Source organism: Tauraco erythrolophus, chromosome 22, assembly GCF_009769465.1.
Source record: "Tauraco erythrolophus isolate bTauEry1 chromosome 22, bTauEry1.pri, whole genome shotgun sequence".
NCBI classification, from domain to species: domain Eukaryota; kingdom Metazoa; phylum Chordata; class Aves; order Musophagiformes; family Musophagidae; genus Tauraco; species Tauraco erythrolophus.
The window spans coordinates 2,582,475-2,598,389 of record NC_141486.1 but is presented as its reverse complement, the minus strand read 5'-3'; the positions used below and the strand labels follow the sequence as shown (position 1 = coordinate 2,598,389).

The 15,915-nt window shown below is 47.4% G+C and overlaps 1 protein-coding gene across 2 annotated transcripts in view; it reads right to left on the bottom strand.

Moving 5' to 3' along the window:
* The window catches only part of CACNA1B (calcium voltage-gated channel subunit alpha1 B), a 302,801-nt gene that overhangs the window by 40,855 nt on the left and 246,031 nt on the right, over positions 1–15,915 (bottom strand). For both annotated transcript variants that reach the window (XM_086625007.1, XM_086625008.1), the window contains exons 30-34: positions 15,202–15,403; positions 13,498–13,662; positions 12,521–12,631; positions 12,278–12,361; positions 1,932–2,048 (exon numbers count right to left, since the gene is read on the bottom strand). In XM_086625007.1, coding sequence (XP_086481133.1) covers positions 1,932–2,048; positions 12,278–12,361; positions 12,521–12,631; positions 13,498–13,662; positions 15,202–15,403 — 679 coding nt within the window. The remainder of the gene's footprint in view (positions 1–1,931; positions 2,049–12,277; positions 12,362–12,520; positions 12,632–13,497; positions 13,663–15,201; positions 15,404–15,915) is intronic.

Sequence of the window (15,915 nt, the reverse complement as noted above, 5' to 3'; positions counted from 1 at the left end):
CCTGCTCTGCATCCCACTGTGCTTCACGTCGTTAGATACCAATAGCCACCATAACACCTTCCAGAAAGCACCGTGCAGAACACCCTACCATTGCACCAACCTGCAGACAAGCTCCCCTGAGCTTGCAACAGCACCCAGGACGTCAGCTATCACCCACTGAACTCAGACCTCAGCCCAGAAGAAGGTGGGACCCTGTGCAAAGCCAGAGGTAGGTGCCCAGGCTGGCTGAGCCACCTGCCAGCGCACAGGCAGTGCTCTGGAGTGGGACATCCCGCCAGCAAGCAGGAGGTGAAGTTCACAGGCTGTGGCTGTGAGCTCACAAACAGATCCATCTTTGGATGCTTCCTGACCTCATTGTGCTTTGCTTTCCCACATTACCTCTCTTGTTCACAGAATCACAGACTGGTTAGGGTTGGAAGGGACCTTCAAGATCATCCAGTTCCAACGCCCCTGCCATGGGCAGGGACACCTTCCACTACACCAGGTTGCCCAAAGCCTCATCCAACCTGGCCTTGAACACTGCCAGGGATGGGGCAGCCACAGCTTCTCTGGGCAACTTGTGCCAGTGCCTCACCACCCTTATCATAAAAAATTTCTTCCTTAGATCTAACCGAAATCTCCCTTCTTTCAGTTTCAATCCATTGCCCCTTGTCCTATCGCCATATACCCTTGTCCAAAGCCCCTCTCCAGCTTTCTTGTAGCCCCTTTAGGTCCTGGAAGGCTGCTAGACGGTCTCCCTGGAGCCTTCTCTTCTCCAGGCTGAACAACCCCAATTCTCAGCCTGTCTCCATGGCAGAGGTGCTCCAGCCCTTGGATCATCTTTGTGGCCTCCTCCGGACCTGCTCCAACAGCTCTGTGTCCTTATGTTGTATTTCTCTGAAAGTCCTGCAAGATCTCCAGAGCCGGGGAGGTCAAGGGCTTTCTGGGAGAGGGTCCACGTGCGATGGGGCTGGGTGTCTGCACCTGCACAGTCAATAAACACTAGTGTGCTAGAGCTCAAATCAGTGCTAAAAATCCTGATTTCAGATTAAATGATCTCTTCTCTGCACTGCGAAGTGTGAACATGACCCATAACCAGAGTTAAAACACAATAATCTGTGGAAATGGGCTGCAAACCAGCTGAGAGCTGTTAAAAATAACCAGCTTTGGGGCATGTGGACTCTTGTCTAGATCTGGAAAACAGCTAACTCGAAGCTAAGCCCAGGTTGAGAACTGAGCTGCTGTAAGACAGTTGTTTGAGGGCCACTCAGTTCGGAAGTGCTATATCGAGCTGCGGTGGCCGGTCGCCCCTTCACCACAACATACCAGCTGCCAGAACATGCTGAAGCTTGCTGGGAGGGAAGGACAGGGGAAAAGGAAACCAGGGAAAGCAACTGCCTTGACTTTGGAACAAGAAATCACTTCTGTAATCCTTCACGTCATAAAAACACAGCCTTGGGTTATACAGCTTCATAGCTTTTACTACCAAAACGTTATGATTTGGGTTTCATTTCTAGGTAGTTCTACCAAGACTGAAATCTGGTGAAAGCAATTTGACCTTACGCTCGCTGCAGGCAAATAGCCCCATGAAGGTGCCTACTAGACCGTTCCATTGTGCCAATATCCAACGCTCAAGATTTTGCCGTAGCGATTTTGTGGTAGTTTTTTCAAGGGCAACTTGAGCTTTGCTCACTTGCTGTGACTCTGCAGCAGCAGCCATCCGGCTTCCAGCCTCATCTTCCCAAACGTTCAGCACCTACAGCTTCCAGGGCATGTTCAGTGCGAATCAGCTAGCATTTCTGCAGAGTTAATATTCCCATAATTGCTTTGGAGAGAGGCCGTTCCCTTGACAAGGGGAAGCTCTCTGATACTCAACGGAGGATGCCACAGACGTGCCAAGTGTTACCATCTCCCCACGTCTCATCCCCGCCTCCTACGTGCCTGACACTCACCTTAAAGGACTGCACAAACGTCCAGAGCAAGATGCGGATAGTGTAACCCTGGCGAAGGAGCTTGATAAGTCTGGCTGCCCTGAAGAGCCGCAGGAAGCTGAGGTTGATGAAGTTGTCCTGCGGAAAGTAAAGGTTTTGTGTCCTTCAGAAATTAACGCGCTTAGAAACCACAGCCCGCAAAAAAGAAATTAAAATTACCAGCTTCACGATCTAAGCAGCAAATCGGCCACCAGAAAACCTTCCAAAAGAAACATTCGTCAGTGCAGATCACTCCACATGCAGCAAGTATGAGAAAATCCCTCTCCACAAGAGCCCTCCCCTCTGCTACTGGGTCAATGAGAGAAAAGGAAACGGCCCTTTCACGCTGTCCATGGAGGTCTTGTTTTCTTTGAGTAGGGCAGATTTTTCTCCCCCTAAAGACTCAGGGAGAGGTAATGGTGCCATGTTATCGTTTCGGAACGAATGATGTTTTGAAGTCTTGGCCAGCTTGCTTTCTACCATGAATTGAACTTAAGCCAAGACAGTTGCAAGGGATTGCGCATATCCTCTACCGTAACAAAGAAAAGCATTGTCCAGTGAAGATTAAAACATCCTTGAAAGAAGGAGGATGTTTTCTAACCTGGAAGTTTTAAATGTTTATACAACATGTGACTGGACAGGCTCGTCGAGGAGGAATGGCACCAGCAAGACCGTTTGGAAGATGGATCAATGGTAGAAAATCAATCGGGGAGGCTGAGCTTTCAACAGCAGGAGGGTGCCTTAGGAACCTGCTGATTTTTTAAATTATTATTAAATGTGCCTTTGCAGGTGGATCAAAGAACTGCTGGAAACAGATTCTGATTTCCATTGTTTTGTATGATTCTCCCCACCCCGCACCCTGTTTTTTTTCTTTCATTCATGGAAAAGAGGTTTCTTGTCCCAATGAGCTAATCTAGAGAGGGTTCTTTCCAAAACAAAACATGCAAAAGCCAGATCCCTCTTGCCCTCCTGTTTTAAGGAGATGAAAAACATCCCCCCTTTCTGTACTGATTCCAATTCACTTATTTGTGAATCTCTGTTCGCAGCCACTTATTGGACCGAGTTAGCTAAAGACAGAAAGCATCTCGCTTTAAACTCTCAAGCAGTGGAGCAGAAAATGTAATCATAAAGAGCTCTTGTTGGTAAAGATGAGCAAAAAATAGTCTTTCCCTTGTAATATTGTTTTACCAGGAGACACCCAGTCATATTGAACCAATCCACGTTTCTTGCTCATTTGGCTACAGAGCTCATGCCGAATTTGGGGGGGCTTGTTGGATCTATTCATTTCTTTAAATGCCAGCTCAGTTTTGGGGCCATTAGCATCGCATTCCACCAATCCCATCAAAGAGTTTGAGAACTCAGTCTCAGGCATGCACTCGGTTTCTCTCACGTTAAAACCGCAAGCAGCTCAGAGTTAGGCACAGACCGTATATCAGACTCAATCCTCAAATAAAGAGAAAAGAGAAAAGCACAGGTATGTTCAATGAAGGAGCAGACAACACTGAGCTCATTCAAGTCAGCAACGGAAAGCAGCTCGGGCAGGCAGAACGCAAGCACGGATTCCCCTGGGTTGTTCAAGGTCAGCAGAACAAGCACTAAAAACTCCAAGCTTGTCTCTTAGCATCAGCTTCTGGTTAATTTTTCACATCGGTTACGTTCCCTTCACAAAATACCGGCTGGACTCACCTTAGCAGGTAAGGGCTCTGCGGGACCCGGGGGACAGAGCCGGACCGCGGCCGGATAACCGGGTGCCGTCAGCGACCTGGTCCTTAGTGACCTGTCCCTGCTCCGGCCGCGGCGCAGGAGATTCACCTCGGCAGAGCAGCTGCTGAGGGTTTTGGTACAGGGCAAAGGTTTAACCCAGAGCCCGTTTTCATCACGGAAATTTCCCCCACCAGCCGGAACTGGATCAGACCTTATGTGTAATGCTCACGGTACTCTGGCATCACGCCTGTGAGCCTGACACATTAATACCTGCAGAGCAAGAGTCAAGTCAGACCTTTCCTGTGCACGAGCCCAGTGCTCCTCCAAGGAGCACGTGCACACAGTGTCTGCAGGACCCATCTCTGCGTGTGAACCCGCCTTACCTCCCTCTTCGCCTCTTACTGCAGCTTGACAGCAAGAACGTTGTTTTGCTCAGACTTTGCTATAATCTCATGACAGCTGACATGATGCTTCAATGTCTGCTTTGGTCCAGGCTGACTGCACGGTCATGCTTAGCACGGGCTGTCCCTGGGCTACACGAGGCTTTACACAGGACAGTCCAGATACGTGCAGTAGGAAATAGGGGGCTCAAAACTGTGCAGTTATGCCCATAACCCCCCAATCCCTGGGATCTGGAGGGACAAACAGTCCATAACCATCATTTTTTTTCTCCTCACAGTCCCAAATCCTCTCTGTTTGACTCGTTCACTGCCGCTTCCTACAGCACAGCGCGAGCCTCAGCTCTGCGGGGAATCACTCGCAACCCAGGAAAATCCACCGTTACCAACAGTCACGGACTTTTCGAAGGACCGTTCTCTGCGCCGTTCGTAGGGAGGCCAAATTACACACGCTCATGAGGGATGGAAGGGCTCCACGTGTGTAACCCTCAGCACACCGCAGAGAAAACCCGTCCTTCGACAGCTCAGCTCTCCAGGCAGCTATTGGGATTGCATGCAGCTAAAGGGGAAACTCCACGTTGCGATATTTCTTTTGTGTAACAGTGTTTTGCATCAATTCTCTTCCCCCTTAGTCCCCTCTGTAACACCTCACACATACGACCACCTTCTGGGTTATCAAGGTCTTTCTTTCCAGGTTTTTGTTCGCTTTTCTGTTGCACAGATGCTAAAGGCTGACCTGTGCTCTCAATAGCATCATAGCTTCACAATTTTGGGATCCACCTGAGGACTAGCAAATTATGTTCGAAAATCATTTCCCCCAGCCTGTCACTATTTTCCTAAAAGAGAGGACTCTGGTTCTGAAGGCCCCCAGCCACCTGCCAGGCCCCGGGGGGTCTGTGCACAGCGAGATACAGCCACCACTTCCCAAAACAGGAGCATGACCAAAGCTCAGCTGTGTGCTGCATCCCTGGAGCAAACTGCAAAGCTGGAGAGAAACAGGCAGAACCAACAGCACAGGTAACAAACTGGCCTTGATTGCTGTCCTGCCATGGCCAGTCTGCTCCTTTACTCTTCCTTAGGGTGTTTTCCATACTGAAAAGTAGAAAAGCCGTGAAGAAAAGGGCATTGAGTCATTGCCAAGATCTGTTCCTCCAGCATCTTCAGCAGCAGAGCGGTTTCCACCCCAACAGCGGGGCTGTGCCTGCTGTCCCTGGGATGCAGAACGAGCTCTGTCTGTACACCAGTGGCAAAGCACCAGCTCAGTGGATTTAGTGGTTTGGATTTTTAAACCTGCAGTGGGAATATGAGGGGTTTATGCCATGGCTGGGTGTGCTCTGCAGGATTTAGTGAAGGAGGTTACGTTACGCTGCCACAAAGCAATGAACCGAGCACAAGTTTTGCTGCTCAGCCCTGCTTCTTCCTGCAGCCCAGTTGCAGAACACAACATCCCCCCAGATGTTTTCTGCCCTCAAAACAAAGGGGTCACCCAAAGTTGCAAAGAGCTCTGAGAATAGGAATCTGGCCAAGCCAAGAACAGGATTACTCGGGAAGCTCTGGCAGTTCCCTTCATCTGGCATCAACAGGAATTAACCTAAGGAACCTCGACCTAAGTCGAGGAAATGGTTGTATTCCCATTTAAATGTCCGTGGTGCTGCCAGTACTGAAGAAGAGCTCCTGAATCTTGCCCAGGGTCTTGGCTTCCTCTGAGGTTTGGGGAAAACTCTCCCTGATTTTAAGAGGCTGAAGGTTTTTGCCACACTTTGTGTCCTGGGGGCTCTGCCATTGCAGGCACATCACATCACGTCCTTTCATCATGAGCCAGGAACATTGGAAAAATGGTTTTATGTGTGTGATGCCCAGATCTCTCCTCATTCCTTATTACCTTTCAACTTTGGTGCTTCTGCTGTAGTCCCTGTAGGCTCCCATCGTCAGCAGTGGAAGGAAGAAGGCAGCTCTAGAGGACAATTTGGTGTTCCACAGATCTAACCTGGATGCCTTGGACGCCAAGTGATGGAAAGAGCCTGGACCTGGACATATGACCATGGAGACTGCAATCCTAAGAAACTGCAGGATGAGCACTGAAACCTTTAACCTTCAACATGGGCAGCAACAAGGCCAAAATCCAGACAAATGGAGAGAAGCTGATTTTCCCAGTATATTTTCCTGTGCACAGCTGATGCCAGAGCGCTCGTCCGTGCTGTCTGGGCCAAAGGACAGTCTCCAAAGACAAAGAAGTCTCCAAAGACATCTTCCTAGCCTCCACGCATCTGTAACACTTCCAGCCACCATGGCACACGCAGGGGACTCCCTTCTCAGATTGCACTACGCAAACTTTTAACTTATACTTTGTTGTTTTCTTCTTTCCTACTTCCTAGCAGGCAATTCCCTCCTGTCACCCTCCGTTAAGCACGGAGCTCATTTGCAGTCTGTCACAAAGGTTCACTCTGATTTGTTTCTTAACAGCAACTGTGCAACAGAAAAGTCCAGATGTTAACGCAGATCCAAGAGTTGTTGTCAGGCGGCCACAAAAGGATTTTTGATAAGCTGATGGTCTCATTTGTGTTATTAACCATAGCCAAGATAATTAAGAATGGAAGAATATATGTATTTTTTAGATTGTATTTTTCTTCATTTTCTCTTTTGCTTAATTTATGATTTTCAAAGACAAGGGCCAGTATTTCCAAAGGCATCTTTGGAATCAGACACTAAATTCCCAGTGGGATCTGATTCCCAGTACTTTTCAGGCCTGTTCATGGCATGGCTTATGCATTTCACTTGAGATGTTTGCTTTTGCATCCAGGGACTCTGTGTCCGCTGTGGTGGCAAAACACTTCTATGTGCTGGTATCGCAAAGATAAAAATTACTCTTCTCTGTGACTTCTCTTTTGATTTGAAGGAAGCAAGCCTGTAATTTTGTTTTGCCTTACAATACAGGGTAAACCATTGGCTCAAGATCCCAGTAAGGCAGCGCTCTTAAACGTACTGCTTCCCTTTGCAGAAAGCTCAACGCATCTCATCGTAAAAGAAAACAAAACCAGCTTCTGAGAACTGAATTTGGTACCACCACTTACAAAACGAAGGGTTTCCCAGCCAGCCAATCATCTCTACTCCAGGCCATCCAGAAGCATCCTTCCCTCCTATCCTCATCCAATTTTCCACCAAAATAAAGCAAGTGTCAGTCTCCCCTTTAGCATTGTTGGGTGCAGCAAAGAGCGGAGAACAGGCTATTGGTAACTGCGTTTGCCTCACATCACCAATTAGCCCAGGGGAAGGAGATGCAGAACAGAAGCCAGTTTTGAGGCACGCTGCAGTGAGGCTTTTTCACCAGTGCAATCGGAAATCTCATCAAAAACGAATTAAATCAAAGGAAAACGAGAGAAAAATAAAAGCAAGAGAATTTAAATAATTGTTTAAATTCAATGAAACCAACCGTGTCCTATATGTGATGTTTTCATGGATGGATATTTGCAAGATTATTTACAAATTTTTTTTTTTTTTTGAGCAGCAGGTGCACAACATACAGACGGAGACATGGTTTTCGCATTGTATGTTGATTGGATGGCGTGATTCAGCAGGTAGATAAGGAAAATAAAGAACAAAACAGGAAACAAAAGAGAAAATGAGTAATCAGGACAAGCGAAAAAGGAAACTCTGAAAATTTCACTGGAAAAAAACTGTTGGGCTTTTGGGGGTGTTATTTTATGATAATTACATAAATAAAAAAATGTTTAAAACCAAAACAGATTCTGAGATCCTAAAGGTAACGCAGACAGTGCAGTAGTTATTTGCATTTCATTTTGTAATGCAAATTGGGAGACAACTCACAAACACTTCTCGGTATGTTTTTTATATTTCCAGGCATAGAAATAGATGTCAGTTTGCCATACACCCATTCGGCCTCCTGAGGCCGGCCGTGTCCTCAAGGACACCTTCTCCTTAACATCACCTGTTTTACTTCAATTACTAAGAGGGTAAAAAACTGACATACGTGTTTTTGCCTAAGGAAATAAAAAAATATATATATATTCCACTGCATTCACAAAGTAAATTACGTACGACATGACTAGAAAATTAAAATAAAGCAACTAATCAACACATTTCTTTTCCTTTTATCTTACTTTTCAGTGGGTTAGAAGTACCGATGCAGCATGGCTGGTGGAAGCCGAGTCTCTCAAGATGAGACCGCCCAGGTGAGCAGGTTTATTTACCTTGGAGAACACTTATAGCTGGAGAACATGGTCATGGAGAAAAAGTGGTGCTCCTGGGACTAGTTGCGAGTCTGATCTCAAAGTCATGCCCAGAAAGCAAGGAGCTGGAGGGCTTCACAGGTGGTTACGGGGACGGATGCAGACCAACAGTTGAGTCCACATGTGACTTCTCAGCCTGAGATCCCTCCCATGGGAAGGGGTAATGACAGGGATGAACATACGGGAAGGACCAACAGGGGCTGCCACCCAACTGTCCCCACAGCTGCTTGTCAGCCACGAGAGCCGGGAGCTGAGGAAGGCAAAGGGAGGAGAGGGCAGCCCCCGTTGAGGGGACAGCTCTGAGTCGTGATGAGTAAAGGTTTGTCCTCCTCTCTGGTTATTCTCAGCTCTGTAACGTGGTGCAGAGAGCTGCTGCGCCCCCCGTTACGCATCGAGCCAGAAAGTTGAAGTGAGGTTAAGTGTTAGTAGTAACCATTAACGATGGTGTTTTGTTCATCCTGAGCCCTAGTTACTCCTCTCCCCCACCTGGTACCGTGAAGGGCAAAGAGTGGCTGGGCAGAGGCAGTGGGGTTACAGACTCGAGGCCATGCACCTGATCTGTGCTCTGCAAACGAGGCACTCACCGGTCCTCGCCTTGATCCCTGCTGCTTGCGAACAGCGCACTTGCTATCGCAGCATCCGTTTTTGCAGCCCTTTTATACACTTTTTCATTGGTTTTAAATTCCAGAAGTATTTAAGTGACTTAGCTGCAACTCCAGTTTAAGAAAATAGTAGGTTATATATAAACCAAAAAGATGGTTTAAAGTGTAACTCTTTCAGGATATACATGCATCATGCTGCTGTCCAGGCAGCAGAACAGTCCTGGCATTTCTCAGGCAGCTTTGGGACCCCTTGGCTTTCCCCACATGTTCTGTGGGTAAGAACAACACGTGCTGCAACCTATCGTGGAGCCAACAAAACGGGACCCAAGCAGAGCACTGGATCCTTCTGCTTGTTTTTCCATCCTACATGCCACAGACTGTCCTCAGGACTGGGAGGAAGGTCTGCAGTGCCAGTGGAGGTCCTGGTACAAGACCACCTCATGTCACTGGATGAAGCAAAATGAACTGCTCCGTGAAAGACATCCTGAAAGCTGTCATTAACAACTCTGTTATAAATACCGTCTTTGGGGCATTGCTGCAAACTCCCACTCATGTCACTGGATAATTTAGCAGTGATTCTGAGACCTGGGCACCAAGGTCACCTTTAAGCAAACCAAGCTCCTAATGCCTCTCCACCGAGCCCTGCATGATGTGTTCGAACTCTCGGCCCACAGTCCCCATCCGAGGCTGACACACGACGTGCGCAGCTTGAGGTCGCGCACAACGGTGGCTACAAAAGCACGGACGAGCGTGCTGCTGCAGACAGGCACGGGCTGGAGAGAGAGATCAGAGAGGAGCTGTATGGAAGAAGTTTTGAAAAACAAGTCTAGCAAGAAGGTTGGGGGGACCTCTGGGTACTCTCTGTCTGCAGAGGAAAGCAGGTGGAAAGGAGACGTGAGGGCTATACAGAAATAGAATCATAGAATCACAGAACGGTTTCGGTTGGAAGGGACCTCAAAGACCATCTAGTTCCAACCCCCCTGCCATGGGCAAGGACACCTTCCACTACACCAGGCTGCTCAAAGCCTCATCCAGCCTGGCTGCAGAAGGGGATGATTTAGAGAGAGCAGAGCTCAAACAGAGCTATGGACTGAGTCAGAGGACCAAGAGGTCAGGGGCTGCAGTGGTACTGGGGGACATCCGGCTTTTATATTAAAGACATGTCTGTGACCAGCTTTGTATTGGACACAGTGTCAGGGGAAGCTCTTAAACTACATCAGAAAGTCCTCTCTAAGATTTGACTTACTGGATCTAGTTACTCGTAAACCAAAAGCCTCTCAACTGCCACCTGGGAGGCTAAGGAAAGGGTGTATATGTGCTGGGGAACTTAACTCTATTGGAGTTTACTGACTGTTTCTAGAGGTAATTCATACTACTCATAAAAGGCATCCCTAAATTGCTGCGATCTTTGATGCTGAATACCACAGAAATTACTGCAGATGGAAGGGTGATGCTCTCACTCCCAGCACCATCGAGGTCACTGCATGAGTTCCTGACAACTCATACAAGGGTATTTGGGAGCACATTTATTCTCCAGCCCAAAGACCAGGAGAGGGATGGGGAACCTCCGCCTACACACCAACTCTCCTACCCTAACAGCTGGCCAGCTGTGCCAAGAGACAGCTGCTGCTTCCAGAAAGCTGGGGATGTGCACATACAGCCCCAGACATGCTGTGGCTTTGTCTTAAATTCAACGACATATCACAGACCAACCTGGCTGGTCTGTAGCCAGGTCCCCACGTGCCAGACACCCTCACTGAGGTTGGGCCACCCCCGTGAGAGCTGGAGGGAGAGGCAGTGGCCAGTTATCCCAGCAGGGACTGCTGCCTGCCAAGCAGGGAATGGGCAACAGTGATGGCTGCTCTCTGCTGCTTTATGCTTGCAAAATAGCTGTACAAAAGAGGATTTTAATAAAAAGCATGTGGGCTTGATGCTGCAAAGGAGACACCTTCCTGAAGGCAGAAGATACCAAGCTCGGAGAGACCTCAGGTTCCCTTACCACGTGCGAGTTGACTGTGCTCTTCCTTCCAGTAAAACTGGGAAGGACGGGTGGAAGAGAAGTGTCAGTCTGTGTTTGGGGCTGACTTGGCAAACGGTTTTACAAATTTTCAAACCAAGGCAAAGGTTTGGGTGCCTGAGTCTGGCAAAAAAAGTGTGTCCCATGACAGAGGGAACAGAAGCGAGCACCCAGTACCTGCCCACGGTGCAGAGAAGTGCTAGTTGGACCTTGTGTTTGATCCAAGTAACTTTACCCTGGGCTGTCAGCCATGCATTAAAAACAAAAGGTAATCCAAAGTCTATGAGATAGGATTCACCAACTGTTAAATGGACACCATTCTTATGGGGAGTAAAAGTATGGGGGGTTTCTGTGCTTTTTTATACTAACAAGGTTAGGTCATAACATATTTTGTTAGAAACAGCAATATAGTCTTCACCACCAGCTGAATGTCCTGTAAAGAAGTCTAAGGAGCACAGTTCTTAGCACGTACAAAACAGAACTATAAGCAAGTCCCAGGGACTGAGAAGAAAAAATTATGGTAAAGTTCAAATTCATCACATACAGATACAGCATCATCAGCTGAAGCATGCACAGGGAGAGGAGCATTTATAAATCGGAAAATATCAAGCTGTCAAGGCTTAAGTCAGACATTTGCTGCCCTTATGGAAAAATCCTCTGGAATTTAATGGAAAGTTTGTACACTTCACGTAATCTACAGGGCTCGTTAGCAGGGAGGCAGCAGCCATTGTAGGGCTGGCCAACAAATCCTGCGGTGAAGTTGTTTGTTTTAATAATTGCCCCACAAAACTGTTGTGCACGTAACAGAAATGTACCATTTCCCCCATCCAGACTGTGCAGGATGACGAGTTTCTGGCTGTTTCTACACTCCCATCGCCTCTCCCCTTCTCACCCCTTCGCTCTGCCCCATGACCACCCTTGGGTAGGTGCCCCAAGGGACAGATGTGTGTGTGTGCCCTGCAAAGCACTTCACACTATAAACCAGCAGTGTTCAACAGAATCCTTTTGATCTTCTCCCTCTATTAAATTCAACAGGATTTTTCCATTAATAGGCAGAACCAGGTTGGGGTTGGAGTCTTTTGCTGAACAAGAAAGAGGGACCGTTTCCTGGCAGAGTCACTACCACTGTCGTTCTCATCAGAAGCTTTTTGCACGACAGTCTTTGGGGCAGACAGCCGCGCTCATCTCCGTGGAAAGAGCAGAGCTAATGGAAACGGGCTATCAGGTCACCCAAGGACGTCATCACACGATGAGTCCCAGAGGCAGCTCTAGGGAACACAGCAGGTAAGGAGAAGGTGCAATGTCTTGACAGGCTACAGCTTTGTTGGTAAACGAAGCAAATTGAGCAAACTGTACTTACCGCAATCTCTGTTACCAAAATATCAGTAATACTTCCCAACACTGTTACAAAATCAAAGACGTTCCAGGCATCTCGGAAATAATTCTGCCAAACAAAAAGACAAGGGGGATAGAGGGATCCCGGGGTTATTTTCTGTTTGCAACACAGGATTTGTTTGTTTGTTTGTTTTTAAATGCACGTCATGAAACACAAGCATTTAATGTAGAGAGAAAACAGTTGAAAGTAAACGAGGAAGGCACATACCAGCACACCAAAGGCAATGATCTTCAGCACACATTCCATTGAAAACATGGATGTAAACACAATATTCAGGCATTTCAACATTTCTTCATATGCTTCAGGAGCATCATAGAACTAAACCAGGATGGAAGAAAGGCTGTTACTGGAAGATCACTTACAGAATAAAACCTTCCCAGCTGACTCGCCTGACTGCAAGACTCCTGCTCGTTTTAATGCCAGATTTTGTGCTCACTGTAAGCAGGACTTGGAGTTACAACACAGTTACTCATGCTGCTGCAGAAGCACACCATTGCCTATGTGCTCTCTTAATGGGGCAGCTGGTGATACCCTCAGGACGGGGAAACCATTGCTGCTGTACATCTCTCCATAAGCACAACACGGACCAGGAGGAAGGAAGGCTTTTTCAAAACATGAGGACAAGTGCAGAACTGTGTTTCATTCCACAGACCATAAGAACATGGTGACCCCTTGACTGTGAAGATATGCTAAGCTAGGTGAGGGATAGGAGGGAAGGTCATCCTCAATATCCAGCCACCTTCCATCTCTTCCTCCTAAGCACTGTGGATCACATCCCAGAAGCTTGGTGCTGCGGCAAATTTGAGTAATTTCCCTGGCATGGCTGGATTTTGAGCATTCCCAAAGAAGTGACCCTGCTCTGCAGCAGGAAGCCCAGGCTGAGCCTGCAGCTCCAGACCTGCAGAGCCCAGTTCCATCCCACTGAGCACACGCTGAAGGGGCTACAAGCCAAACCAGCATTGTGCAAGGGAATCCCATTCCCAGTGTCTTATCACAACGAAACCACCTCCCGTAAGGGACCAAAGGAATCCCACAAGGCCTCTAAAAACAAAATCAGGCAGATGAGAAGTGGTGGTTGCTCCCACCAACCCCCTCCAGCTCCCAGGTTGAGGGTACAAAGCCTCTCCAGCAAACACCGCATTCGCTAGCCCAAAACTGCAAAGATTCAGTAGCAGCCCACTAACCTTCATCATTAGGACAATGGTATTGAGCGCAATCATGACCATGATAAAATATTCAAAGGGAGGGGACACCACAAACTTCCACATCTTGTACTGAAAAGATTGCTTGTTCTGAGGCATGTAGCGGGTCAGCGGCTTGGCACTTATGGCGAAGTCTATGCAGGCCCTCTACAAAACAAAAATGGGATGAAAAGAATACAGAAAAAGGGCTGGCAGTCCCTGCCAGTCGGGATGTTGTTGGGAGAGCGAGTGGAGCATTCCGTGGAAGATGGTATTTCTAAGTGTTTCTCTCACACAATGCCAGTCCTGACTACCCTGGTAAAACAGAGCCCAGGATCCCAAATCACGATCACTTTCAGACACTCGCTGAAATATTAAAGCCCACAACACTCCTACGGCCCCCTGCAATCCCAGGAGACAGCTTTCCAGCCCAGCCCAGCTCCCAGTATGGCCCCGATCCCTTCCCACTTAGGGAAGGGAGTTTTAAATCCACAGGATCCCTTCAGAAAATGCTCTGCCAATTCCTCCTGATACGTAACCGTAGAACTGGGGGATTAGTAAAGATGTTATCCCTGTTTTAAAAAAGTATTGTGAAACTCACACACAGCTAAACCTGCCCAGCTAGTAACGTTTCCAAAAATTCAAACTGAACTCAACCCATAAATTATCCAGCAAATATTACTGGGTGAACTCTCAAAGACCCCCTTAGTTGGCTATTTCTGTTCACATTATTATGACTATAAAACTTCATTAACAAACGATTTCTACCCACAAGAAGTTTTGATTCTAGAGCATTTTCTCATCTTGGATAAGAATTTAAAGTCTTAAATTACTGCAAAAATACTTTCTGCTCAGTTGAAAAATAATGTGAGTAAAGAATCTCTAAATATTCTGCTTTATTTTGGACTTTTTGTTCATATAGACAAACAATACACTAATTAATAACTGATTAAAAAATCATCTCTTTTCATCAAAAAACAGGTTCCAGTTTCAAAATAAATGAAAAGAGATGGTTCTTAGCACAACAGGTAGTCAAGGCTGTGGGACCCCCAGACAAAGGATGTTGCAGATGTTACAAATCTGCATATGCTCAGGAGGAAACTGGATACACCCATGGGAGAAAGGCACACAGATGCTGCTAACTAAGGAAAAAACACATCCAGCTCAGGAGGTTCCCGAGTGGAAAATGATGGTATTTGCTAAGGCATTCAAGAAAAGCATCATATGTGCTTCTCCTGGTCTTACACTCTTCCCAAGGCATCTACTTTTGCCTGCTGCCAGGAGGACACCGTCTCAGCTGGGCACAAAACCAGGGTGGTGAGAGCAGTGTCCCTTCGGGGAGCTGTAGCAGCTGCAGCTCAGTTTGGTTTCTGATGATGGGCCTTTAAAAGGCCAAAGATTTGTCTCCTTTCACACCCACACGCTTGAGCTAACGAGCAAGTCTACCTCCACTTTGAAGCGGAGGTGCGGTCCACGGGGACGTGACTGTGCTTACTAACACGCAGGATTCGGGGACTCTCCCTGGTTTCATTTTTATGCAAAAGCTGAAAGAGTCCATAATTTGTTTGGTCTCTACACCACAAGCCCTCAGGTAATGACTGTTCCAAAGCCCCCCACGGCACGGGAGGGACAGGGAGTAGACTTCCATTGGTATTGGGGTGCTCTGAGCCCCCAGGAGCTAAGTCTGGATTCAGAAGACACGAGTACCTCGTTTTTCTCAAGGCTGCACTCTGACATCACTTTATCTCCTTGCTCTTGGAAGGTGATGATGATTAACGCCACAAAGATGTTCACAAAGAAAAAAGGGAAGACAACAAAATACACCACGTAAAAGATAGACATTTCCATTCGGTAGCCAGGGCTGGGACCCTGTTCCTCGTAGGTGGCATCCACCGAGTGCTTCAGCACACTGCAATCAAGCGCAAAGAGAGAAGAAAAGTCAATGAAATCAGCGTGAAGCACCAATGGCACCCTGATGGTCACTCACTGGCCTTCGCTCGCGTGGAGGGTTTTCCACATATGCTCAGGTCAAACTCGCTCCCGTCTTTATGGCTGGGAAGAAGTTTTTCTTGAGGATATTTTTAGGGAAACCCTTTCTGTTTTCACCATTCTGCAGAATGATGGAGATTTGCTACGTACAGATCCACTTATCCCCCTGGCCAAGGGGAGAGGATACAGTCAGATCTGGCTTCTCTTCTCTGGTCAACAGGGATGAAGTAAGGGTGGGAAAAGAAAGGTATTGATGATCTCCGAGTAGGGGAACACAGTGAGGGACTGGAGAAGGGAGACTGATGCTGTATGTTTTATTCTTTATTTTATGAAATAACTGAACACGGAGGACAGGGAAGGTCTACCATGGAGAAACCCTGACTGTGAATTGCAGTCCACATGTCCCAGCAGAAAAGTGTGCCAAAATAAAGT